This window comes from Phasianus colchicus, chromosome 3, assembly GCF_987193195.1.
Source record: "Phasianus colchicus chromosome 3, bPhaCol1.hap1.1, whole genome shotgun sequence".
NCBI lineage: Eukaryota > Metazoa > Chordata > Aves > Galliformes > Phasianidae > Phasianus > Phasianus colchicus.
This window is the reverse complement of record NC_143438.1, coordinates 15516148-15543826: the sequence shown is the minus strand read 5'-3', so window position 1 is coordinate 15543826 and position 27679 is coordinate 15516148. Positions and strand designations below refer to the sequence as shown.

General features: G+C 45.3%; 1 protein-coding gene across 2 annotated transcripts; it reads left to right on the top strand.

Annotated features, from left to right (window-relative positions):
• Positions 1 to 196: 196 nt before the first annotated feature.
• Positions 197 to 27246, top strand: TNFRSF11A (TNF receptor superfamily member 11a). 2 transcript variants are annotated; one of them, XM_031589258.2, is made up of 10 exons: positions 197 to 348; positions 11289 to 11370; positions 11835 to 11960; positions 12507 to 12650; positions 13709 to 13802; positions 14151 to 14245; positions 15040 to 15147; positions 16844 to 16893; positions 18534 to 19371; positions 23194 to 27246. In XM_031589258.2, exons 1-10 carry the CDS (start codon positions 289 to 291, stop codon positions 23559 to 23561), a joined length of 1965 nt encoding a protein of 654 aa, XP_031445118.2. In that variant the 5' UTR covers positions 197 to 288; the 3' UTR covers positions 23562 to 27246. The 2 variants fall into 2 exon arrangements, with proteins under 2 accessions (XP_031445118.2, XP_031445116.2); XM_031589256.2 differs by having other exon boundaries at positions 16841 to 16893; positions 23194 to 27245.
• Positions 27247 to 27679: the final 433 nt, after the last annotated feature.

Below are 27679 nucleotides of genomic sequence, written 5' to 3'. Positions count from 1 at the left end.
AAGGGAGGGACGAGAAGGAGGGGGGGGGGGGGGGAAATAAATAAATAACCAGGGGAAAAAAAAAAAAAAAAAAAAAAAAAACCTGCACGTCAAGTCTGAGGAAATGCTGTGGGAACTACAGCCGGGCTCTTTTTTTTTTTTTTTTTTCTCTTCTTCTTCTTCTCTCTTCTCCCCTCGCGTAGCTGAGAGGAAGGGCGGCACGAAGGAGAAGTAGGCAGCCCCATGCGCCGGGCCGCGCCGCCGGGGCGCGGGGGCTGTGCCGGCCGGCGGTAGCGCGGCTCAGGCGCCATGCCGGGCCCGCCGGGCTGGCTGGCGCTGCTCTGCCTGGCCGCCGCGGGACGCCCGCAGGTAAGGGCAGCGCGGGGACGGCGGGACGGCTCCCAGTGCCCTGTACCCCCGCCCGCCTCGGCTCTCTGCCCCCCTCTCTCTCTCTCTCGTGGTGGTGGTTTCTTTTTCGCAACTCGCGAGCGCCTTTTGCTTCTTGAAGACGCTGATACTTTCAAACGAAGGCAGGGGATCGGCGGGGAAGGCAGCCCGCTGCTGTTGAGGGGTAGCGTTTGCACGGAGAGCGAAAAATAAGGCAGGCTCCACCCTGCCGAGCGGATTTACTCCGGGGAGCGTGAGCGCGTTTGTTGGCCCTTGCCGTCGTGAGCAGCGCCGGTCGGGCGTGGGCCGTGGCCCAGCTGCTCGCACGGAGCCCACGGCCCGGGTGGCTCTGCGAGCGCAACGAGCGGCCTCCGCGCCTCCGGGGGAAGGGTGGCAGCGAGCGCCGGGTGCCTGCGGGCGGAGCGCTGTCCGCTCCCCGAAGCGCGGGCTGGCTGCCGCTCGTGTGGGGTGGCTGGCATCGCCCCGCTCTCGCAGCCCCTTTCCTGGGGTGGCTGAGCCTCCTCAGCGCCGCGCCGAGGAGCTGACGGCATGGCTTGGGTTGGACGGGACCTCCGCTAAAGCAGTTCCCTGCTGCAGGTCGCACGGGAAAGCGTCCCGGCGGGTTTTCGGTATCACCGGAGGAGTCTCCACAGCCCCTCTGGGCAGCCTGTTCCAGTGCTCCGTCGCCCTCACAGGAATGAAGTTTTTCCTCGTGTTTGCGTGGAACTTCCGATGTTCCAGTTCGTGCCCGCTGCCTGTCACAGGGCACCAAAAGGAGCCTAACCCCATCCTCTTGACTTCTACATTTTAGGTATTTGTAATCACTGATGAGATCCCCCCCCTCAGCCTTCTCTTCTCCAGGCTGAACAGTACCTGTTCTCTCAGCCTTTCCTCGTTAGGGAGGTGCTCTCACTTTACTTTTTCTAATTAAACTACTTAAAAATAATTCCTCTTTCTCCAGGTTATTTAGTGCCTTCTAGGCTAGCAGGTTTCTCATCACTCCTACACTACAGACGCTTTATTTCCCCCATTAATCACTGTTTGGCAGCCATGTGCACTTCTTTCATGTGAACTTCTACAGTTTCTCCCTCTCGTTACTCTTGATTAGGTGCAGGTGTCATTTTAAGTGCCTCCCTCAACTTAGTGCTGTTGTAGTGCTGCGTGGGTCATGGTTGGGTTCCCTGAGAGCAAGGTGCAGCTTCAAGGAAAAGAGATTACGGAGGAAGAAAAAAGCCTCTGTTGTCTGCAGCTTACAATTTAATGTCTGACCACACAGCCCTGAGAGCCCTCCCTCTGGATCTCTGTTCCTAAATATGTTGCCTTGAAACCACACAAGCCTTTTTTTCCCCGCCAAAATATATGTTTCTTTCTGTCCACTCTCACCCCTTCGGCTTCTCTTAAATAGCTGCTTTCCAGGTGTCCTCCATATGTATATGAACAAGCCTGCGTGTTTCAAAAGAGACCTGCCCATCATAGATTTTGGATGGATTCTCCCACCTCCTATCTGTAACCTCTGTCTGCCTATTTTCTACCTGCTCTTCAGAACTGTGATCAGTGCACTGAGGTGAGCAGACTTCAGTGGTCTTTGTACTTTTGCTCCCATGACACCTTCTTTCTTCTGGAGCTGTTTTGTTTTGGGGCACTTGTTCCTTTGGAATCTCCTTGTTGCCTGAAACCTGCTACATTCTAACCTTGGAAATTTAGATCCCCTGCTTTAGATACCTTGAAGTAGGAGCCAGTAGGTCTGTCAATTCATTGCTTTTCAGAGGATGCAAAACAGGGAACTTATATTTACGTGGTACAGATATGTGAAGTCTTTTCTCTGCTTTCAACATGTGCTTAGTTCTGAGTCTGTAAGTGCATGGGGTGCATCTTTCCATAGCCAGTGCTTCAGACAAGTAAGCAAGATAATAAAGGATTCCAGGAAATCTGTAACATTAAGTTTGCATAGGAAAAAAACCATACATCGTTGAAGAGCTGGTTGACTTTAATAACTTGTCTGCAGCAGTGAGCAGAGCTGGCAAGTCCAGAAGGTGAATACAAGGCAGGCCTGGAGAGACGCTGCTCCCAGAAGTCCTCCAGGTTATCCTTTGGCTGACTGGTTTGAACGGTGGCTTTGTAATCCCCTTATGGGTTGTCATTTCTGATTGAACCAGTTGTGAGAATCAGTGCAGCTGGGCTGAAGTTTGTCTGATGCACTTGTGTTAGTACAGAACCACCGATATGGTGGGTGGTGGTAGGAGAGTAAAATCCGCAATGTATTTCCTGTGAGGAATGAGAAACACTTGCAAATGTAAGCTAATGGGTACTCATAGTGCTGCTGAGAAAAGACATCATCGTCATCATTTTCGCCAAAGAGGAAGCAGGAACAGAGAATTCGTGACTTACTGTAGGTCACACACCGAGCATGGAGCAGAACTGCTGGGAGCAGAGCTCTCCCTCCTTGTCTTGTGCTTCAGCCACAAGATGATCTTTTCCGAGTGATGCATCCTGGGCGGCTGTCAGAGGACACGGTGTTTGGCCTTCTGAGACACAGTCTGCATTTACAGTGTGCATTTAGAATGTGCATTTACAAATGCGCAGTAACCCAGTTGCCTGATGTAACATCAAGTCTTCTTATTCTCTTGTATAGCAATGGGATTCTTCCACTACTTCATAGTCTTTGCTTTACAGGGAACGTTTGCTCAGTGAAAGCATCTAGAAGTCTTCATAATCTAGAAAAGTTTTGGCCAACATCTGTCTATTAACTAAAATGCACTCTAGGGTGAGAGGGGAAAAAACTTAGAGAATAAAAGTGTCTATGTTGTGTTAGATCATGGGTCCTCCCAGTCCGTTTTCCTGCTCTGATTGGGACCAAAGGAATCACTCGATAGAGCAAAACTTCTGTAACAGTTCATCTAAAGCCTTGGGTTTATTCTGGAGTTAACAGTGTAAAAGTTACTGTAGTTTATTTGTCCAAATGCCCTTGCAGGAAGGGCACCTGAGAACTTTTCATTGCTTTAAAGTTTCTCCTGGATCATATGAAAAACATTTTACAGCACCACATGTAAGAGGAATAACGCATTGCATATAAAACCAAACCAAAACATGGTTTAAGAAACTGGTGTTGCTTCTCTTTTCATGTTAAGCATCATCTTCCTGATGTAATTTCTACTTTCCCACAGACAGGACCAAAACAAACCTTCACCACATTCCACAAGTCAGTAGAATTCAGAGCCTATCAGCTGTCTGTAGCAATACTAACCCTTGTCGTTTACAGCATGGAAAGTCACAGAAACCTCAGAGCATCACCCTCTGGCATTTATGCCTTAGTGCTGCTCAGAGGAGTCTTTGCGTGCGCCTATCTGTTCCTCTGAATTGAAATGCTGAAAGCCCTGCTGTAGCAGGGACATGTGTAGATGCAGTGAAGGGGTGACGCGTGCTGTCCTGCTGCTGCTCCCTGCCCACTTCCCCTCGGTGTGACCAGGGCTCCTGGTGCCATCTGCAGTGACTGAGCCAGCAGGGTTCCCTGCCTGTATTCCAAAGAAATAAATACAGTAATTCTCATGACAGCAGAATCCAGCCCACTGTTCGCAGGGAGTGAGCACTGGAGCAGGTTGCCCAGTGAGATGGTGGATGCTCCATCCTTGGAGACACTCAAGGCCTGGCTGGACAGGACTCTGAGCAACCTGATCTCACTGTAAGTGTCCCTGTTCATTGCAGGGGAGTTGGACTAGGCGGCCTGTAAGGGTTCTTCCAACCCAAATGAGTCTGATTAGCTTACAGGAGGTGGGCAGCAGGGAGAAGAGGGAAACGGGCTGTATGGTTCTTTGAGTCCTCAGCTGCAGCTGTGTTCTTGCCAAGGCTGCCCTTTCCTTTCATTGGAAGCTTGACATGCCATCCCTTGAGTTGTTGGCTTCTGCTGCAGCTGCTCTGAGACTCATTATTACTGATGGAAAGCGCAAAGGCAAACACTTGTGTGTTATAGATGCAATATAAAAATTAAGTGCTGTTTAACCAGGTTGCACTATGGACTTGGGTAGGCCTCTGTCTGTGTAATGCAATAGTCTGCCTGCAAGAACTTGCCCTGTTTTATGACTTAGTCTTCTTTAAACACAGCCCAAAGTTCACCCAGATGTGGAATGGAACAACCTGAAAGCCGCAGGGTGGGCTGCAAGGGTGGCCCTGGCTACATGTCAGGGCTCCAGGGAAGTGCAGGCGTCCTGGTGGGTCACTGCCCATTTGTCACTGTACCAAGGCATTGTGCCTGTGACGTGGTGTCTTAATGGCAGTGGGCACCATGCTGGGCTCAGCCCCACTCGATAGGGCCATACTAGCTGCTGCTAGGCACCCCAGAACACTCTGGTTTCTGTCCCATGCCTGCACACCTACCTCAGCTGCTCAGCATTGCTCCCTTCAGTTACCTTTCTGTTTGTCTGTGCCGGGTATGAGTTCTCTGGGTGGAGGGTTTGGCTTTCTTCTCTGTTTGTACAGCGCTTAGGGTGTCATGGCTGCAAACACAGCTGAAGACTCATTAATCACAGCAGGTTAGGGCCCTGTCCTCTTCTCACCGAAGTCACATGGAGGCCTGCTGGGAAGGAAGCAGATACATCCTGTAGCCTACAGCCACCATACCATTCCTAGCCCTCACTCTTGTTCTGCACCCCAATGGCCGGGACCAGGAGAGGCTGTGCGTGGTGGTAGAGCCAAGCTGGCCAGTTTAATCCACCCTGCAAGAGCCAATTAGCTGGGGAGGGGTAAAAAAAAAAAAAAAAAAAAAAAAAAAGTGAGGTCATTCACCCTGACCACTTTGTGGCTACTCCAAAAGAAAAAGAAGTGTATAGGATCTGTTCAAGAATGACAAAGAACAACATTTGTGACTGCAGATTGGTGCAGAGTATATTTAGTCAGTGGTCAAAATGGAGGGAAAAGAAAAAGTCTCACATGGAAAAAAAAATACTGTGAAGTTTTGTTAGGCAACCTATTAATCTGGAGTACAGATAGGGAAAAATGTGCCACTAGGTTCATATGAAGTCTTAAAAATTGCTTATGTAGCACACAGGGGAATCTATTTTGAGCCTGTTATTTTGCTGCACCAAATAGTTTTGCCTCACGAGCATCGTGTTCTCTGTAACTTTTCATTGCTCGGCAGCAAGAACAATGAGATGATTCCGTGAATCTGTTCACACAGGAAGAAAAAAGCTCTCCCCTGCTATAATACTGCATGTAGTAAAGCAGGCTTATCATGGAAATCAGCCAAAGCCCCATCAAATCGGGGAGGGGTATTCCTGCTGACTTGGCTGAACCCCGGCACAGTTGGTTCCTCACGGTGACACTAAAAGAGTAAATTAACCGTTTCTCAGCCCAATCCTGCATCCCTTTGTAAAAGCAGTGATTCCTTCTTGATGAAGGCAGTGCAGACTCTGGAAATCTCTCATGGTTATTTCTGCATTGAGATTCAACTTCAGTGATGAGGCATGGAAAAGTAATCTTCTGAACTAAAATGCAAGGGGAAAGCACTCCCTCTAAATGTGTCTCTCATGCCTTATAATAATAATAATTAATTATTATTATAAGTGTGAATGGGTGAAAGGTTACTCACAGCAAGTGGCTGACGCTGTGTCTGGAGGGCTGAGACTGCTGAGCTCTCCTTGTAAGCAGTGCTGTTGCACCTGTTTCATTTAGGAGGCAGACCTTGCAACCTTCCTCACAAGCAAGCTATGTAGTAGCTTTGGTTATGTCCTTACTCTGTTGTTCTTATTCCTGCTTGTTAGGGACTGTTGTGTTGCTACCAAACCTCTCTGTTAAATATTTTGGTTTGGTTGGCTTTTGGGTTTCTGCTCTCTGATTCATCTTTAAAGCACCCTACTTAGTAGCTGCCAGTCTTTGAGTGGCTGTGGCAGTGAGGACCAGCAGGCTGAGGCATTCAGGATGCCGCATGTTGGCAGATGCACATCACCGTACACAGGTCCAAGACTGGAACTTGTTTGTGTGGAGATGACTTTGCAACTGGATGACCACTGCTGTGCAAGTGATGACAAGTTTTCAGCCTGCAGAAGAAAGCTGCATGATCGACATGCTCAGTTGGCTGCATTCAGCCCTGCCATCTATCTTCTCAGCCATCTCCCATCTGCTATCCCTGAGGTTCTCAGAGTGCTGCTGCCAGCATTCTTCTTTGTATGGTGTACCCACTCAAAGCAGCACTGACTGCTGGTCCTACCCCTCCGTGGAGCATGACCTGTTGCTCAGATGTTTGCTTTTTACCACATGTTAAAACCAAAAGGCAATGGGAATAGTCAGGATTGAGCTTTGACCACTGCTTATCCACTTTCTGGTTGCAAGTTACATTTTTCTTTTAATCTCTTTATTATCTGTTTTATTCTTCATGTTCCTTCTGGCCTCTTTAGGTATTCAGGCTCTAGCAGGGTTTCAAGGACCTATTTTTAAGATTGAAATAATATTTAGTCGGTAGCCATTGCCATTTCCCGGCTATATTTTACCACGTGATGGTAGTTTTGTGATGTGGTTTACTGGTCACTGGAAAGTTGACATCACCAAAAGCATTTCATTCACAATCTGAAATTTTTGTGTTGAATTACAGACCTGCAAGTGAATAACTGGAATTGTGTGGTAGTGACTTGCGTGCTGTTCTAATTTAATTTTTTATATCAGCAGTGAAGCCTGTCCCTGCTGAAGACCAAGGTGCCGAGGCTGCAGGGTCTACTTCAGATTGCCTGAGAAAGAGCTCAGTCTTATTGACAAGGGCAGATAAAGCCCAAGCAAAGGAGCCATAGAAATATTGTAGTTGTACATTAAGTATGGCTAAGAATCTCAAAAGCAAGTAGTATGGGTGCGTTCAGGGCCCAGAGTTCAACTAACAAGTGGCGTGCAAGGCCGGAGCCACCTGAGTTTGCTCTCCCATAGGTAGTTTGGGTCGGCAGTACTACATGGAGAAAGAATGTGCTTTGCTCAGTGAAATGATGGCAGATATCTTGAATGCTCTCCAGAAAAAAACACACTAAGCACAAAGGTGTCATCTTGAGGTAGTTAGGCCTTGGCGTGTCCCTTTACATCTCAGCTTTTCTAAACTAAGATTATCGCTAATGAGCAGTCCCCATTAAGGCCTCAGGTTCTTGTTCAAAAATGACATGGGAAAAAGGCTGTGGAAACCCCCGAGCTTGTTCTTCCAGATTTTTTCTTTTAAAAGAAAGAGGCCCGTGCAACTTTATCTTGTCTGAAATGTCCGTCTGAATATTCATCTGAGTGAGAAAGTAATTTTAGCATCCATGACACACAGCTTCTACTGTCATCCGATTGCTCAACAGCACCAAGAATAAATATTTCCGTAAGCCCGAGGACAGGAATCTGAATGCTTCTGGTTCCCCTTTCAGAAGCACCTGTATGTGTGTTTTTTCAAGGTCTGAGTAACATGGTTGTGCTTTGTAGCTGACTCATTGAAGTTCTCCAACCCTACGAGCGCAAGCACACTCTTGCTTAGCGTCCTTTTCAACAAATAGGAGGAAAAAAAGAGCTTGGCACTAAAACACAGTCCTCCTGCAAACCTTGACAGGAGCACGCATGTTTCTCCAAGGAAGTCAGTGGTGCTGCTCATGTGCTTGAAGGTAAGCAGGTGTTGGCATGCTCTACCAAACAGCCTTTGACAATTCACTGAGCCCAGAGGACATTTGTTGTTTTTTTTCTCTGGATTCTTCTCCTGTTGGGTATTCTTGTCTTATTTTTCTGAGGAAGTGTTTATCACAGTACGGCTGAGGAGGGAAAGGACCTCCAGAGTTCTTCCAGTTCAGCCCCTGTTCTAGCAGGATCCCCAGAGCAGGCTGCCCAAAACCAACTGAGAGAAGAACTGACTTTATTTAGGAATTGGTACAAATATGTGTGCTTTGCACACGTTTTAAGTGACAGATTAAATGTGCAGAAGATACCTAGGCCATTTTGAAACATTCATTCGCATCTTGTGGTGGTATTTACTGCAAACATTTACCAGTAGTGAGACTTAAAGGAATGACCAGCTTGGGTTTTCTTTGTTCTTTTTGATTACTTCAGATGAGGTTGACATCTTTGCTTTCATCAAGGCCCCTTCTCTAAAGAGAAGAGCTCCATGATGTCAAAATCACCATTGCCTGATAAAAGGAAGGGTGTCCTGGGGTTTACAGGGCAAGCTTAAGACTTTGGAGGCTTGTTTCTCTTTCCTGCTTCGCCACTAATTTCCTGTCACCTTTTGAAGCCATCTGGCCTCTGGGCCTGAGTTCCTCCTCTGTGAAATGAATTGCACTTCCTTATCTCAGATGGACACTGTGGCTGGGAATGTGTTGGTGCTGGTGGGGGATCAGCCCATCGTGCTACTGGCAGCACACGTGCTTAGTATTGGATTCTTGTGTCCTCCAGAAAGCTGATGTCCTGTTTGACAGTGCGCTGCAGTCCTCTGGCAGATGATTGAACACGGAACAACCTAACTTCAATGGGGCCCTGTTAAGAAAAGGCTCCAAGATCACAACATCTACCCAAAGAAAACGTGAAGGTTCTGTTGTTTCCCTTCCCATCCTCTTCATGCTCTTCTTTCACACTCAGCAGGTCCAGCCAGTCTTTCACCTTTGTGAGCTCAGAAGGGAGTTAACAAATGGACACTGATAGCTTTGTCTTTATTTCATTGAGATAAATAAATGAAGGGAATATTGCAGCTTTGTAAATGCATTGCCTTGTCTCAAAAGGGGAAGGACGCTGTCACAGAGGATAATGCTTATTGACACAGAGCATAGATTTACGCAGCTGCAGCTGGGAGTATTTTGCAATAATAGTCCTCTTCATGCTACGAAGCAGGAAGGTCCAAAGCAGTTTACAAAAGGTAGTGAGCAATTAGCATATGCTCCTGGCATCCACGCAGGGAGGTTGCTTGTTCTGTTCAGGATGAGTGTTGATTCTCAGAAATTATTCCAAACCCTTCTGCTGAATGCCCTTCAGCAGATTTGCATATCCTTCCTTAAATGGGACAACTTTGCCCTTGTTTGACACTTCAGTTTTTAGCCTTTTCTTCTAAAGAGGAACTTTCAAACTGGGGCAAACGAGGAAGAAAAGAACATTCTGTTGATAAAGCAAGTGGCTGGATCCATCCTTGGTCTCACTGCTTTTCTTGCCACTTAGACTGCTGGGAATAGGAATCGATTGCTCAAGATCTTCTCGCTGCTGCTCAGTGCAGCAATGTAGCATGAGCCCCATTCTGTCGAGCTTGTTTTTAGCTCCTTGCATTACTGGAGCATTTCAAGAGTGTCTCAAATGGTGCTGAGCAGCATCACCGTTCAGCTGCCAGCCTGGGAGCTTTCTGTTCATAGATCACCTGCTGCTTCACCAGCACTGGTTGTTGTCCTGGTAATTGGGAGGATGAACAAGGTGGCTGTCAGGAATAAAGCAGAATGAAAGCTTTTGAGAGTATGGAAGTGCTTATTTATGTTATGGTAGGTGATGCTTTTGTGTGTGGTGCTGTGCAAACATGAAATGCAATCTTTGTTCCAGAAAATGTGTGATCTGATCAAAAAGCAAGATACTGCTAATAAGTGAAAAGAAAGAGGCAAGGAAGCAATAAGACAAAAGTAGTGTTCTTGCAAGATTGAACTCTTAATTTCACATGGGATTGTTGTAGTGATAAAAAATGGCTATAAGGTGTTTATAACCTGTAAAAGAATGAAAACTCAAAAGCTCTGGTTTGAGGTACTTACTCTGTTTCAGGCACAGTTTTGGTAAATGTAAGTCATGCACCAACTCATGGTTTAAACTCCAAGCCAGGAGGTGGTGTTCTAAAGAAAAATGTCATCTTCTTCTGTCATTTTTAAGTCACATGACCTGTTCCCAGCATTAGAAGATCAAGATGCTTGGAGAAAAATACTTTATATTCAAGATATTGCAGTTGATGTGCTTAGAAAAGGAGGAAAGAAGAGAGGAAAAGACACAGAGGAAAGCAGGGGAGAACACTAAGTAGTGGAATAGAAACAATTACCAGCAGGCGCAGTGCTTTTATACACTATTCTGAGCAGCAGCAGAAGTCCTGGTGCAGCTTTTTCCAAGTAAAAAATTGAGTAAATGAGATTTTAATAGCATCACTCAACCATAATGAGTAATTCTTTGCTATGAGCTGATTTGGAGACATTTTACCAATTGGAAGATCACCAACTGGATGTAAGATGTTGAAGTTGCCTGGAGTACCAGTGCCAGGAGACTCCCAAAGCAAGGGCATCACTTGTAGCACTTTCACCTGGTTAATTTGGGGTCGATTGTGGTTTTTTTTTTTTTATTTGGAGAGGAAAGAAGGCTGTTGGCTTAGTTTGTATCGCCTCAGTGGATGTCTGCCTCAGTTAAATGAGGTCACCTCTACAGAACACCTTGGGAGCCATAAAAAGCTGCAGAACTAAGGTCTGGCATTTTCTGGGACTAGCCAGGAGTGTTGTGTATTCTGGTGGGAAGCTGGGAACTTCTTCTTTTTGAAGGGTGTAAATAATTCACTGTATTTGTTTGCCACATACCATATTTTAAAACTGTCAGTGGCCCAGGTCTTGATCTGAGGTCATATATGTCAACACCTTTTGGAATTACGTCAACACCTTTTTTCTTTTTTTTGTTATAGTTGTCTTGAAGTCATAGGTTTGAAATAATAGAGTATTGTTTTTTTTTTTTTAAAAAAAAGGTTATATAGCATGCCAAAAGTTTGTGACAATTGCAAGATTGTGATATGATTGATTTATTACCTGGCTGTATTGCAAGTCCCTGTGCATACGTGTTGTTGTGTACAAAGAACCTTTGAACTTTACTGCTCAGGTACCCAAAATGCTACACTGGAGAAGTTTTTTCCTTCTCTCTATCAGCATTGTGATGAGATATGTCTGAAGCTTTCTGGGTATAGTGGGTCTCATGTCCTCTCTGTCTTTTCTCCTCTCCAGTTGTCACTACAAAGCACTCTGCCATGTGACAGTGAACAACACTATGAATACTCCGGACGGTGCTGCAAGAAATGCGAGCCAGGTATGTGAGTGCTGGGCTGTACTGCCTCAGTAGTTGAAAAGCTCCTCAGAAACAGCTCTGGAGGTCAGTAAGGTGACTTGTTCTCATGACTCCGCAGATCTATTTGCACATACCCTTGCAAATGCATAATTTCAGGCTCACAAGTGCCTTCTAGTGTAGGAGTGGTCCCAGTGACCTCAGCAAAAGCTGTAGCAATTTTTTCGTTGGGATAACACTTTACTACTGCACATGGTGTAAAGCAGTTTGGTCTTCATGCACGTAAACAGAATTGCTCCCATGTCATGAGCTTCACAGATGTTTCGGTGCCACTCTGATTCCTCACCTGAGTGAGGAAATAAGTGGAGCAGGAGGAAGAAATGGTTGTCCCCAGTAGCTCAGCAGTGTTAGCCAATCTCATTTTCCCTGTGCTCAGAGAAATGGTGTGCAGCTTGCAAATTATCTGCTTGTCCTTCTCTTCTTCACAGGAAAGTATATGTCTGCTAAATGCACTGAGACTTCTGATAGTGTGTGCCAGCCATGTGGCCCAAATGAGTATATGGATGTCTGGAACGAAGAAGACAAATGCTTGCTACATAAAATATGTGATCAAGGTGAGCTGTTCATACTGAAGAACTTTTTAATCCAAATTAGTGAAGCATGAGATGGGCAAGTGGATCTAGGGAATATGCTCCTTTTGGGTGTGTGGCAATGAAGGCTGAGCTTGCACAAGAACCTGGTGGATGGGGAAGTCCCCAGACACCAGAGAGTTTTGCTTCTATGCTCTGCTGAACACTGCAAATATGGTCTTTGTGATGCTGAAAAGATTATCTTCAGTCAGGCTGTTCACTCCCTGTGAGTTGGATCTTAATGGCTGTCCTTTTGCCCAGCATATTTTGCACTTGCTTCTGCCCTTGTCTCACTCTTGCAAAAGCTCTGTTTATTTTCTACAGGATCTACAAGGAAAAGTATTGCTCAGGAGCCCAATCAGTGAGGTGCCCCATGCTGATCAAGGGCCTCCCACACTTCTTGAAAGATTCCTCTAACATGAATGGTTTCACCTCTGGCATTCAAGCAAAGCAAATAGGTAGAACAGGATGTTCATAAACTCAAGGCTTGTTATCAGAGAGATATTTATTGCCATCTGCTTTCTCTTCTAGGGAAAGCTTTGAAAGAGGTGAACCCAGGAAACAGCACGTTCCAGCGGCAGTGTGCCTGTACCACAGGTTACCACTGGAACGAGGACTGCGACTGCTGTCAGCGAAACACCATTTGTGCTCCGGGGTTTGGAATTGGGCATCCTGGTAAGATACAGAGAGGGGACGTATAAATGAAACATCCAGCTCTGGCCTGCATTGTGTGGGTTGTAACATTAAAGAGTAGATACTGTAGACTCTCAGACTATTACTACTGTGTGTAACTCTCCAGGACTATTTCCATTTGAAAAGCTTCTGCCTTTGTAGTTAAAGTAAAATCTTGGATCAAGTGAGGTTTGCCACCTTTAACATGGGCATGGCAATAACAGCAAGGTCTTCAGTGCATTTCTAATGTTTGCTGAGGTGCCTGACTGTGGATCATTAGTTTATGCATTGCCCCCAGGTTCAAATAAGTGATCTGCTGGTGGTTGTTGCTGAGGTCAGATTTGAAATCAGTTGTTGTCAAATGGCTTTGTTTTGCCATTCTATGATGTTATGAGTTAAAAGCAATAAACACCTCCAAGGTAGCGCAAGTATTCCTTGCTTAGATGATATGCAATGCAAAAATTTATTACAGACATGCGATTTAGTCCCAAGTCTGACTGAAAGCAAAATGCAGGTATTTTGTGGGTGGAAAACGGAGATGGATAAGTTCAGGGTTGGAATGGACACTGGGAACAGCTGAATCACCAAAAATTCAGCACACAATAGAACAATCAAGGACGAAATGCTGCATGAGCCTGAAGCAGAGTGGTGGTGTTTTCCCTGCAATCTAGCAAACCCTGATACAAAACTTTGTTTACTGTGGCTTCACAGAAGTGACAACATCAGTTAACATCACTCCCTGTGTTGTAGCATTGACAAGAGGAAGTTAATGGAAGCGGACTCGTATGAGAGCAGTGTATTATTTTGCAATAACTGGAATAGTGCCTGGTCATTTCTTATTCTGATCGTGCAGGGGAATGTGCTTATCTCATCTGAGCACTTTTCTGCCTATGCGTGACTGTCACTGTTGCTTTAATATAATTTTAGATCCTTCTATCCTCAGGGAAGCTTTTGGGGTGGGGTTGGAGTGGGAGGATGTGGGAACATAGTCACCTTCCCCTCACTTGGAAAGAACTCACAGAAACTCAGTTGTGATGTTTTTCTTCCTCTGCTACACACAGTGCAACAAGACAAGGACACAAACTGTATGCCATGTCCCAGAGGCTACTTCTCAGAGGTTGCTTCATCCACTGATGAGTGTAAATCCTGGACCAAGTAAGTTACTTTGCCTTCCAAAAAGCCTATTACAGCCACAAGGCAGTGAGAAGCTTGAGCAAACATACTTTTCAGTGTCTCTGCTTCTCAGTGGAATGTACAGAGCGTGTTGGTTGGTTGGATAGCGATAAGGACTTTCTGATTTTGTATCTCAGGTCTTTCTGGGGTGGGAACAAGACAACTAGGACAGCAACTGCTGAGTTGACATAGATGAAGATAAAGGTGTCTGAGCTTCAGGATGGAGAAATGCAAGAGTACTTTACAACAGAAAGTATTACTCTGCAGAAATGTAGGAGCCACAATGAGCTCCCTCTTTGGGATTCTAGCTTCTTTGTCTTTCCTTTTTAGCTGTTCAGCTCTGGGATTAGCAGAAATAGTCCCTGGGACTGATAAGTCGGATGCAGTTTGTACAAAGCAGAAGATGGCTGAGCAACCAGAATACGGTATGTGTCCTCATAGAGCTTATCTATTAGAAAGTACCAGTGAGGAGTAATATTTGTTTACTAGGGTTTTTGGCTGGCTTAACTCCTTTCCCACTGTGGATGAGTCAATGGGAAGCAGCTGTAGATCAAGACAGAGCTCTTGTGAAATCTTACCTTTAAAGGCTAGCAGCTCTAAGGCCCATGCCCAGTGCTAAGCAGTTCTTCACACTTCTCTCTGAAGCTGCATGGTGAGCAGTGTTGCTGTTATACATCCATGATTTTTCCATCACGTTTACTGCTCTTTCATTTGTCAGCCTGCCAGTTCCTATACACGTTAACAGAAAGGCTACTGACTTCTCCTTGTGCCTCCTTCATAGCAGTGGCTACTGTTCCCTTCTTACCAGTTGCCCTCTTCTCTATCCTGTGAAGCATGCAATGATTCTTAGATGTAGGCAAAATTTTGCTGGCTGAAGTCTGTAGCTTCCACAAGCTATGCGTCCCTCTCATCTTGAGACAGAGCAAGCACAGCCCATAGGCTGCTGGTGGATTGCAAGAAGACTTTCAGAGGAGTGTGGCTGAGTCATACTTCCCTCAGACACTAAGTAGTGAGATGGCTCTGTACCATGTACCTTTAATGAGACTGGTTGTCACAGAACTCCATAAGTGCTGGAGTGTGGTCTTTATTATAGAAACTGAAAATCAATTAAGAAGAACAAAACCACTCTCCTGTGAAAAAGCAGGTGACAGGAGCAAGAATTGTCATACTGCTGAGAACAGCAACATGTTGATGGTATTATCTTTCTTATACCTTACAGGAACAAACAAGATCTTGTATGTGTTGATTGTCATCTTGTTTTTTGTGGCACTAATTGGCATTGTCATCTTCATCGTATACTACAAGAATAAGGGAAAAAAGCTGACAGGTACATGATAGCTAATGTTATGTGTCAATGTGACAGCTATGTGTCTATTTGTGCACTCTGTTTTCACAGGTACCTACCAAGATATGAAACTCAGGAACTTTTTTTGAATTCCTGTCCATATGGATGTCTTGACTAGCACAAAGTCAGGCTTGAAAATCTTTCCTATAGGCAGGAGTATATTACAGCTGTGCATAATGCATCTTGTTCAGCATCTTCCTGCAGCCAGCTGTGCCAGAGAGATGAGTGCCTTGAGAGTGGATGTAGCCACAATATGTATGATGGAGGGGAGGGGGTGGATTTTGTATCAGCATGGTAACTTTGCACTGTCTGGCACAGCAAAGGGAAGCAGGAGGAAAGTAACATAAATAGTGAATATATATATATATATAGTAAATATATATTTTATTTTTTAATCTAGCAAAGATACACTGGATAGCATTGGATTTTTGAATATATTGTGAATAGCACAGAAAAATTTCCTGCAGTTACTCAAATCTGTGTTAAGATCTGGGTCTTCACAGTTAAGAACATAGCCTTAATGTTCTTTTCATTTTTTATTTTCTTCCCCTAAACATGGAAAGCATTTCATACCATATATTTCCCTTGATCTCCTTTCCTAAGCCCCAGAAATCTATGAAATGTTTTGGGAGCAGCAGAAGGGAAGGCAGCAACCCTTGTAAGGTATTTTTCAGCCCATGTTTTAGAAATATGCTGCCTCTACCACACTAAACATGGGTTGTGCTAAATCTGGAATTCCTGGGATGGGCTGAAGGAAATAGTGACTCTCCTTGCAAAGCAAATACTTATGATGCACAGCAGGTTAGGGGAGAGTGCTCTTTACTTAACATTCCTATTGACCTGGTGCTCTGCAGTGACAGTCCTTCATTGCCTTTGCTCAGTAGATCCTTCTAATTAGAGTCCCAGAGACTTGCAGGCTCAAGAAGAAACTCTTCCTGAGTCTGCCTGCTTGGGGACTGATTATAAATGTGCAGACTGAACATCAGAGGTACAGAGTCATTGCTGGGAAGTGGCAGGGACTAAGTGACTAATCTGTCTTCAGGTATACAAAAAACAGTGCAAGCTTAAAGCTTAAGCCTTGCACAATCTCCTGAAAGCATAAATAGAAAGCAAGAAGAATTGCTAATTCTGTAAAACAGTTTTAAAGCATTATTTGACTTGAAGCTTTTCCATGGGAGATACTTTGATAAACTGTGTTTCCTAATTAAGTACATCTCTGTTAAGTGGAACGCTATACTTGAGTCTGCCATCCCGTGGTTTCAGTGGCTTACCCTCTTCTCTCCGGTCTCCTCAGTGCTGTCTGGGAATGGTCTTTGTGCCATCCATGTGACTTCTCTTGAAATAGACTGCACAGTTCTAAGTGGGTCGGTATCGGGCCAGTCATAGTGTGGTGACATATGACAAGGAAAGAAACCCCATTTGATGTGGAACACAGTTCAACGTGATCTATCTTAGGAGCTTGGAAACATTTGTTCCACAGAAATACATCCCTGTTCCAGTTAGAATGAATCCTCAGACAGCCTGATGCTGGGACACTTGAACAGTCAGTAAAAACAGTCTTGCTGGTTTTCATTTACTATAGTATTATGGGTCGTGAATGACTGTGGGTGTTTAGGTCTGTGGCTAGTTTCAGTGCCTGCTCTGTGTTACAGCTACTCTTTTGTTTTCCCTGCAGCAGATCTACAGAATTGGGCTAACGAGGTGTGCAGCCAAATGAAAGGAACAAAGGTAAAGTCAGGGGCACTAAGATTTTCCTTCTGTTTTATGGTTTCCTCGAAACATTCCTGACACCCCTCCTTACTTTAGACTTCATGTTAGTGTTTGGCTAGAAAACAAATTTTGAGTTTCTCAAAAGCCACGCTTTGGCTTTTTTAGTCTGTTTTTCTGTAAATGTGAGGCTTATGAAATCAAGATTCTCAAATAGCTTCTGAACCTGCTCTCTGGGTTCAGACAGCTTTAACAGTGGTAACAGTCTCTGTGATGATTACATATTCGTAAGAAGAGAAAGTTGAACATGAGCCCATGTTACTGAACACCTGAGACTCTCACCTAGGAGAGAGCCTTTCTGAATTTTAAGGCTGGAAAAAGCTAAACTTGAGTTGCATGTTTTTACATACCAGAGTCCTCATGGGAGAGAGACCTGGATTTGATGCAACACCAAGAATGCTGAACACTCGAGGAACTAAGAACTAAAGGAAATGGCTGCAAGCCCCTTTAATTCTGTCAGTCTGAAAACCTCGTGTGTGAAGAGCGTCTGGCCTTCCAAAGGATTTTGCTCTGGAACAGCCTCAGATGCCCTTGCTTGAAACTCTTGGTTGGGAGCATGGATTCACATGCATGTGCACTGTCTGATTGACATCAGTGACATGGACTGAGGTCCCCTAGCTTCCAGGTGCATGCTCTTCCATTGCCCCACCTGCCAGTCTAAGAGGTCTGTCTAGCTTAGATGTGGTAACACTCAAGTCCTGTTGCTACAAAAAAGAAAACAAACCCAGCAGCTTTTTGAGTAGGCAGTTCCTCTTTTGTCTCATAAATGTTCTTGCAATGTCCTGCACTGGCAGCTGCTCAGATCCTCTGGGACAGAGGAGTGAATCAACAGCAATTAGTGGCTGGCAGCATTTACTTTGTGTCCTCCACTGTGGAGGAAGGGAACAGATGCTAGAAATGAAAGGTAGCGGTTCCCAAATACCCATCATTACACATGACTGGCAGGAACTGAAGGGAACCCTTGAAGTATTTCCCAAACCTTTATTTTTTATGGAGCTTCAACCAAAAATATAACTTAACTGTAAAACTACTGGCAAAATGATGTTACAGGCATTTGCATTTGTTGTCTTAAAGTATTTGAGGTTAAAGCAACCTTGTTTGTTTGACTTCTATTTTTCTAGCACATTTCTGAATCAATCCAGTATTTGAATCAGTTATTACTACTATTGCTATTTTATTATTACTAATAAAGATTTTGCTCACAGTGAGGTCTTCACAGATCAACAGCCCTTCAAAGACGTAGATTATTCAGGGGAGTTACAAACCTTTTAAACAGTTAAGTAGGTCTAACCAATGTCCACAAGAAACAGCAGAATCCAGCAGCCGTTCTAGATTTATTAACTCTCAGGTGCTCTCTTGACTGGTAGATGATTGGATTTGATGATCTTGAAGGTTTTTTTTCAACTGAGATGATTCTGTGATTCTTAGGAGCTAGCCAACTGTATTATCCGAAATTACATTTTATCGAATCCAGCAATGCCACTCAATCCCACCAGCTCCACGCTGAGGAAGCATTAAGACATTCCCGCTTCTTCTTCATTCAGAAAATAACTTCAGCCAGTTTCTTTATTAAATAGAGTTTTATTTCAACTTTCTTTCAGGAGCCATCTAGAGATGCATACGTTACTGTAAATATAACGAACACCACCGTCCCACAGCTCTCTGAAGACATGCGACTCCTGGGCCCTGCTGGCTCCCCTGCCCCCGGGAGCTCACCCTGCGGTCACTCCACGTGCAGGCACGGCAGCCCAGGCATGGCACCCTGCAGGGCTGGGGGAACCCTCCAGGAGATCTCCATGGGGACTGAGACCAATGATGATCATTTCTCCCCTGTTCCCACAGAAGATGAATATATGGATAAAGATCTCAATACTGCCGATTATTTACCTTTACTGAGTCAGCCTGACAGTAAGCATTTGTCATTGTTTTCAGAACCAGTGGAGATAGGGGAGAACGATAGCTTAAATCAGTGCTTTTCAGGGATCGGGAGCACAGAGGACGTGTCCATCCCTCAGGGCTCTGACCCTTCCTCCAATGCAGATGGTGTACATGCCACCATGGACAAATACCTCCAGCAATCTTGCCAACATTCCCACAGCTGCCCAAAGGAAATTGACAGCAAAGACACAGATCGTTTTGCAATGAACCGTGACTCAGAGAAGATCTGTGTGAGGTGTGGCATTTCATACAGGGAAACTCCCAGAAAGGGGAGCAGACCCTGCTATGCTGCAGTTGTTGGTGCCCCCACCTCCCCAGAAACTGGATGCTACGCACAGTGCACCTGTGGCTTGAATTTTCTCTCTGCTGGTCAGAGCCCTCTAGCAAGTGACCATGGTATGGAAGATGTGTCTTCTGATGGTACCAACACAAAGTACCAGAACACAAACAGAAGCACTTCAGGGACAAACAGCAGCACTTCAGACCTCCCTCCAGCATCCGGTAAGTCCATTAGGATTGGCCTGTACACAGTTGTGTAGGGTTAACTTCGGTGCTAATTCGGTATTACTCAGAAGGTCTGATCTGGGAGAAAGGAAAAATGAAATGGTGCTTTTTCACTTAGTTGCTCTGAAGCTAATCTGAAAGATAGAACTGAAATAGGATGGCCATCTGGTTAATAGTGAATTTCACATGTAGCGTGAGCACTATGAGGGATCTCTGTAAGAGAAGACTAAGAAAGAGGAGAGAATAGTGACCAAAGGGCTGAGGTGAGAAGAGATGCATAACAGTGAAGGGCATTTTTCCATTCTGCAGCCTGCATGTGCATTTTTGTCCTTGCCATTAGGTTGCAGTCCAGCTACAATCACGTGGTGGTCCATGAAACTGGCTGCAGCTGTTACCTGGTGGTTATAGTTGGGTCTGAGAGACAATGATCAATTTTTTGCTTTTAGCTCTTTCTCTTTGCTTTAAATTGCTGATGTATGAACATATATACATATATAATTTATAAAATATATAATATATAAACAAAAAGTAGGTGAATTCTGTGATTCACCTAAAAATAATTTCATATAGACATTTTTTCTCTAAATATTAGCACTCGGTCTCTAAACAACTTTGAAACACCGACGTCTCCTGTCTACTACTTGGCTCCTAAGTTACTAGTTCAGTGAATATAGCAAAATAGTTGAAATGAAAGCAGGGATAAAAACCACCGAAGAAGGGAAGTTATGAGCCTTTTCTGGACAAAACTTATGTCTCTTTTCTTCATTATTAAAAGCCTGCAATCTTTTTGTCATATCTTATTAGTCATTCGAGATGATAATCCCCTGAAGACGGATGCTCTGTTTTTATTTGCCTGTGCACTGCCAAGCATAATGGGACCTTAGTTTTGTCTGGGACATCTGAGTGTTACTGTAATACACACAGCGATCATCAGCAGTTGCCCTTCTTTTAAACCACATCATGCCTTAACGTTTCTTATGCAGACATTCTTGTCAATCTGCCAGTGACCAAAAGTGACACTTTAAAGACCCACAAGTGAAATTTTGAAGGCCCTTCCCTTCTAAACATACAGTGCTGTGCAGGAATCTCGAAGTGTGCAGTGATCTTTCTAAGAGCAGACACTCTTTCTACTGCTTCAGTTTCCTGAAATCTTTAAGCAGTTTCACTGCTTGATGTCTACAAAATTCAGAAGTAGCAAAGAGAAGACGGATTTTATTTCTGTGGAAGGTGACTCTGAGGTACTACTGAAAGTCAAGTCATATCTGGCTCTGCAGAAGTACTGCTTTTCTTTCTGAATCGCTCGAGAAGAGGAAGAGAGAATAGTAAGGAAAAAGAGGGCAAGCAGGTTTAAGTGACGTGCTTGCAAATGCCATCTTCACTCTGCACCATAATTCTTTATATATGATTTTCGCTGTCTCAGTACCTTTGGCTGTGTACTTGCTATAGTGCTATCTGGTGGAACCTGAGCATAGATGGAGAGTTCCTGGTTCACCCCAACCTTGGCATAACTGCCTGGAGGTACTGGCTGAGTGGTAGGCAGTGAGTTTAGTCATATGGAGCTAATGTGCCTTCTGGAGTGGCCTTGCCTGCCTGTGGCATGGTGTCCTGGTGTGGCACTCCCCAGCTCATTCTGGGGCTGCTGGTGGAGCTGTGGTGGTATCACCCATTTTGCTTGGCCTTGTGAAATGCCCAGGGGGAATAAATACGCATGTATGATAAAGCTTCTTCAGGCAGCTACTTGGATGCAGTTGTGCTAATGCAGAACTGTTTGAATGTGGGTGGATGAAAAAATGGGAAGAAAAATGATGTGGGTAATTCCATGAACTTTTGGTTTTAGTTTCTTAGTACTCAGAATGACAGCAGAAATTGCAACATCTGCTCCTGGTGTGTAATAACCCTAGAAGACCAAAGCAAACCTCTGGACAGGTGCCATTCAGGCTTAATGGATAGTAATTGATATGAGCCTTCAAGCATCTTTCCAGATCTCCCTGAGCCTGAAGAAGTCAGAATGTGGAGCATTGGATCATGGCCATCTCAGACCTTGTGCAGGACTTCAGCATCAGGCACTAGTGGTGGAGGACTTTGGTGACTCATGGCTAGGGATGGCTTTGCAGAGCCTTCACATTCAGAGCCCACACCATCCCAGCTCAGCTGCAAGAAGCAACATCAGATGGCTCTGAGGAAATTAATCACTTGCATTGTTCCAGTTCCTAGCAAATGATTACCACAAAAATTTATCTGTTTTTGTAATTAACATCATCAAGAGATCAAAAGGCTGAAGTGTTGCAGTCAGCAATGCCTTCATTTATCTTCTGAAGGAGTCCTTTATGTTATCTGATTGGAAGCACATTTCTTAGTGTGACCCAGGGAGTTCTTGTGTCCATTTGCTCTTCTTAATCTTGTACTGAGCTCAGGTGAACTTCTACAATGCCTTTTTTGAGTGAAAGGCAATGCATGTAAAGGCAAATAGGTATTGGTGTAGCCCCATAGTACCTGACAGAGTTGTGTTGATGGTAAGCAATTAACCTGAACACAGGGGAAGCATCTAGGATTGAAAAATCCCTGTGGAAAGCACTCAATTGATACCATCAGCAATACTTGGAAAGAAAGCAAAGAGCCAGCAGTGTGATGGTTTAGCTGAAGTAAATAGGATTGTTTGAGGGGAGCTATTACAAAGATGCTCCAATGCTGCCCAGGCTCGGTTGGGTATCATATGAGGTCTTCACTCAGCTCTAGTGGAATCTAGCAGTGGTGTATAAACAGCACCTGGGGATGTAAGCAGCACACTTGGCTGCTGGAGAAACAGCACTTCTCTGGGTTGGGCCGTGCTCAGTGCCTCTCTTGTCGAGAAGAGCATTCAGAAAATGACCAAAATATCCCAAGAGGTGCATGGTCCATCTGCAAGTTGTGATTAAGTGAAGCACAGCAGGAGAAAAACATTTATAAGGAGTGGTGTTCATAGGCTTCAAGAGTTTCTTTTTGGGTTGGTTTGGTCAGTTTTATTTCATTCTGGGGACATTTGTTAGTTTGTCATTTAAAGTTTGTTCTTGGATATTTTCTTTCTGTTCTGAGAGAAGTTTATTAATTCCACAGCCTGGTCTCGCTGTCTCTTGAGTCAGTGACCCAGTCCTTGAATTATAGAAAGATTGAATAAATACTGAAAAATCTCTGACCACAGGGAGTCTTGCTGAAACCATAACACTGTTAGGTTGCTGTGTATAGATTGTCTCTTGCCTGTAGCGGGCTGTATCCCAATAAATCCATGTGGGCACAGGGTGAGTGCTGGCGTGTGCCTATGTGGGAGCGCAGACAATGCAAGGTAATCTTACAAGCTCCATTCCATGTGGACACTGTGACTGCATGGCCTGACGTTAAATCTTTCAGCATCTATTGATTAAGCCTGCTGTTTTGTCCACACGGTAGGAGTAATCACATACCAAGGGGGAAAACAAGATGCTAATAGCCGTTTTCTCACTAACTGGAGGCAGTCTGGGAGTAGCTCGTGTGTCCAGAGGCAGTGGGTGATGAGGTTACCACGCTTTCTCACTTGTGGGAACGCAGTGTGTAGGGACAGCTTTTCCAGATGCAACGGACAGCCCCCCTGAAGCAACAGGCTTCATCCTGAGGAGGCACGAGTGGAAATCATGAGAAAGCCCCATGGAAGGCATTGATTATGAGAGCATCCCTATGTCACGGGGAAAAAATCATGGAACAAAAGCAAAGCTATCGCAGCGGATTGAATTCAAAGTGCTAAACGTCTTCCTCGTGAGAGAAAATATTAATCATGCCTGTCTTCTCTTCTCCCCCCTCCTTCCCCAGGAAATGTGACTGGAAACAGTAACTCCACATTTATTTCCAGTGGACAAGTAATGAATTTCAAGGGAGACATCATCGTGGTCTACCTTAGCCAAAACTCCCAGGAGGGAGCTGCAGCCTCAGGGGCAGCCGAGGAGAACGTCAGCAGCCCGGTGCAGGAGGAGAACCCCAGCCGCTGCGAGACCTTCGCCGGCAATGCTCAGCACTACAAGGAGAAGTGCGCTGAGCTGCATGCCAACATCCCAGCGGGCAGCGGCGGGACGCGGCACCACACAGCCCCAGTGCCCAGCCTGGCCCGACACAGCGAGGCCTCACCGCCCGTGCAAGAGGAGGGCAGGCTGGGGCACAGCTCGGAGAAGGTGTTGAACTGATGTGAGACACCATCCCACGAGGGGGTCGTCCCCAGATCCCGGTTGTTGGGACAGATTTGTTTCTTTTGAGAGCGCTGCTGGCCCTGGGGTCCTCCAGGAGACTTGGGATTGGGAGGCCAGGCCCTGCGGGCCACCTGTCTCCTCAACAGGGCGGCAAGTTCTCCATGACTTTCCCAAACAGCAGCGAGGGACAGCTGAGGGAAACCCCTCGGGCTGGGCGACTTGGTGAGAGGGAGGACGTGGATCACCAGTTGTCCCCTCCTGGAGAGGGGCAGCATGCTGGAAGGGGCTCCTGGCCAAGGTGTTTGGTTTTTTCTACTGGGTGGGAATTTAGTAGCTCTGTAGGTGATCCCTCTCACTGGGACTTCAGTCCTCCTCGATACCTCCCATGAGGGAAGGAAGCAATGGCCACCTCTGCTGCTGAGCTTGGTGCCCACCTGGCAAGGCAGGGATGGAGTAGGTTGCTCCAGCCCTTCTCATCAAAATGTAGCAGGAGCTCCAGTCCTAAACCAGCACAACAGTCAAGATCCTTGCCTGCCCCTTGCTAACTTGTGGGTGTGAGTTGGTATAGCGCTGCCTTGGGTTACCATAACAGGCAAATTAGCACTGATATGCCTTGGAAGTGTATCAGATTAATCCTGAACAAGAAGCATTTTTATAGTGTTGAACCCTGATTCACTGCTACTTTACTGCATCTCCTCAGAGGAACACAAGTCTCTGAAGCTGAAGATGAATGGCTAGCAGGTGAAGGAAGGATCTAGGACAGCTAGCTGCAGACATTTCCCGAGTGACAGGAGAGGGAGGGAGTGCCTGAAGATGCAGAATTTGCTGAGGGTCAGGAACATATTCCTTCATCTGCCCCAACAAATTTGTCATTCCCATTGATCTTTTCATTAATAAGCAGTGCTTTATTTAGGCAGCATGAAGTGATTTCCAGAGCTCAGCCTGTCTGAGCTGAAATCACTGTAACCACTGTCACACTTAGAGCTGTAGGACCAAGGGATTGGATTGAAAGAGTAATAGCAGTTGTTAGTAGAGTCTCAGCTACTCAGTTGGCTTTGCTTCAGATCCTGTATCTTTCAGCCTCTTCCACCAGCCACTGTGGAAAGGAGGAAAAGAGCCTCAGGGAACTCCCAAGAAGAAATCATGGTATTTTTTACATTTCCTGACCAGGGGTAATTTTCTGATGTTCTCCTGTATGCACAAGAGTTGCAGGAGCCTTTCTTCAGTCTGAACATATAGGAAGATCAGTGCTGGTTTCCTGCCAGAGTGAAGGGATCTCTGGTCAAGTGTGCTCTCATCTGCTCTGACAGAAAAGATCTCAGCAGGGAGGGCTCCTCTCTAGAAAGGTATTAAAGCTGTTTGCAGTAGTACTGCTCTGAGGGTAAAGAGAACCCATGAAGCTAACAGGGTGACCACTGTGTCATGACGAACTTCTCATCCACAGAACAAAAGGATGGCCTCAGCCACCCTCATCTCTCAGGAGAATAATTCTGCATTATTTATATAGCTAGGGTGGAAAGCTCAGCGCAGTTGTGCGAGACTCTCTTGGGTTGATGGGGCAAGGGGTGTGTGACCAATCCTACTCCCTTTCACCTTTGTGTGGCCTTCATGAAAGCAGGCCATCTTACCTGAGGCTCAGCCAGGCAGGAAGGCTGTGCCATTCAGTGATGGCCAATGCTATCTCTTCCTTTTTGAAAGAGGTGTGCAACTGGGGCTGTCTTACCTGTGGTACTGTTTTGTCTTTCCTGCTGGATCCTGTAACCACCTCGCTGTAGCCTCTTCAGGCCTGTGTCTGTGTCCTCCAGGCACTGGTGCAGTGGGGACAAGGAAGCAGAACTGCACATCAGATTCATGCCAGCTGGTGCAGATGCTTTCCTGCTTCAGTTTTGTAGTTGTATTTTTATAGAAAGCATTCATCTAGGGCACCACTCAGCCAGCCCCATTTGCAGGACAGGAGGGACTGAATTAGTGTGCTCAGCTCTGGGTGAACCAGCTGCACACAGGTCTGTCTCCTTCTCCATCCTGTGGTCTGTACGCACCACGAGGGAGCAGGCTCAAAATCTTGGTGTCAGAGAAGACAATGGGAAATTTACTGTGATGTGAATTGCAGGATTCTGCTGAGTGGGTTTTGAAACTGGGATCAGCAGCAGGCATGAAGAAAAGGGTCGTCAGGATCTCAGCACTGTGGCTGCTCCCTTATGGGAAACACAACACACCAAAAGGTCCAATTCTTGGTCTTCTTTGAGTCTGTGTAAAAGTGAAGAAGCCATATCACAGTCATCAGTGTGCTGCACGTTCCCCAGGTCTCTGCCTGGCTGCTTAGACGTGGACCCCAAAAGGAAATTCTGTACCTTCGTGACTTCACATGTTGTCAGCTTGGAGCAAAGGCTGGTGTTTAACATGTCTTTGTACAACGGGGCCTTGTGCATTGGGCACTAACTTGGAGGCTTCTGGCTGCTATTGTAATACACATAACTAATGGTAATAAAAATCTTAAGGCCTATTTGAGAATGAGTGAAGATTTGAATTAACGAAGAGAATCAAATATGTTATTTGCCCACACTCATTTTTACAAAAATAAATCATTAATATAAAAACACTCCTGGATAGGCTTTTGTAACCTTTTTTTATATGTGGAATTCTTTTAACAAAAAGTTCTGTATCACCATGGGAAAACAAGGAGCAGGCTTGTGCTCAAATGCACCAGAGCAGCTGTTCATATCCCCATGATCAATAAAGATCAATATGCACAAGAACTGCTGTTAATCTCAGTGCCTTGCTGCACGTTCAGATGCAGATGAGAAATTGTTCTGCAAGGGGACTGCACGCCTGCAGGGAGCACTGCTGAAGTGTTGAAATTTCTACCTGCCCATTCCCTTCCTTCAGGTTTCTTACCATAGCAATGGTACCTCAGCAACTACATCGCTGTGTCTGTTATAAGTGGGAACCCTGCTGAAGGCTGCCTTTGTGCTCATCAGGTATTTTAGTAGAACTGTAGTTTTAGCCATTCAAATTAGCCTTAATAACCATCCACAGCGTTTGGAGAATTCCTTTCTGTCAGCACATGCCAGCGAACACAGTAAGCTGCTGCAAATTCTTTGTGTGGAAAAGATATTTCTGGAGCATGTAATATATGTGTTCTTAATAGACACTTAATTATAGCCGCTGTAAAATGGAAGTGTATTTGACCACATTGCCTGAGGTTTTTGTGAGGAGGCTCTGAGCTTTACAAGCTGGTTTTGTCAGCCTCTTTCTGAATGGCTGTCACCCTTTTGGATAGCCCGGGGATGCTTTTGGTCCACTGGGGATCTTTCCCCCTGACCTGAAAGGCACACGCTCCCCCCAATCTGCTCAGGGCAGCACTTTGCAGCACTCTCACTTGCAAATGTGGGCATGGGAGAGCTCTGCCAGCAGCATTTGATCTCATGGGGGATTCTCACCCACCGCCACCCCAGGATGCTGAATATCTGCAACATGCATTCATGCATCTCTTGGAAAATCAGACTGCTTGAGACTATAGTGGGCACCTGAATGCCCGGCACCAACAGCAATAAGCTTCATTTCAGAGCGAAAGATTGTCATGGGATGTGTTTCCCCTCTCCTCCTTTTCCTTTGGGCTGTCTTACTTTCTAGAATGAAGAGTGAGTTGTTTCTATACAATAAATTATTTCTCCTGGAGCTCTGCCATACGAGTTTACTCTGCCTCTGTGCTGCAGTGTCAATCATCTTGTTGAGTGGGAAGATCGGAATAGGGCAGGCACATTCGCACAGCTTCTTATAGTTCCAGTCTATCCAAACCATTTACATAGTAAAAAATGTTTCTTTATTTCAGCAAAATGCTGTGAGGGACAAATCAAAGAGCAGCATTTCCCCCTCGAGCCAAGAAGGGGAACTGCTGCTGTTCAGATGGTATTGCTGATTGCATGTGGTGTCTCTTCCAGAGGAGATAATGTAGGAGAAAATCCTCTTTTCTTTTTTTTCTGTTCTTTTTTTCTGTTCTGTTTTCATACATTATTTCTTTTCCAGCTCCATTGTATATGGGGTGATTTACTTGAGTTAATGTTGTTTTCAGTCTTTGTGACACCTTCAAACCCATTCTATGAAGCAGTTTAGTG

What these genes read in the sequence shown, in the direction of transcription:
- TNFRSF11A (XM_031589256.2), top strand. Translation starts at nt 289, where the DNA reads ATGCCGGGCCCGCCGGGCTGGCTGGCGCTGCTCTGCCTGGCCGCCGCG. An exon ending in GTTTGGAATTGGGCATCCTG is followed by an intron (nt 12,651 to 13,708) that starts GTAAGATACAGA and finishes TGCTACACACAG; the next exon opens with TGCAACAAGACAAGGACACA. An exon ending in GAGTGTAAATCCTGGACCAA is followed by an intron (nt 13,803 to 14,150) that starts GTAAGTTACTTT and finishes TTTCCTTTTTAG; the next exon opens with CTGTTCAGCTCTGGGATTAG.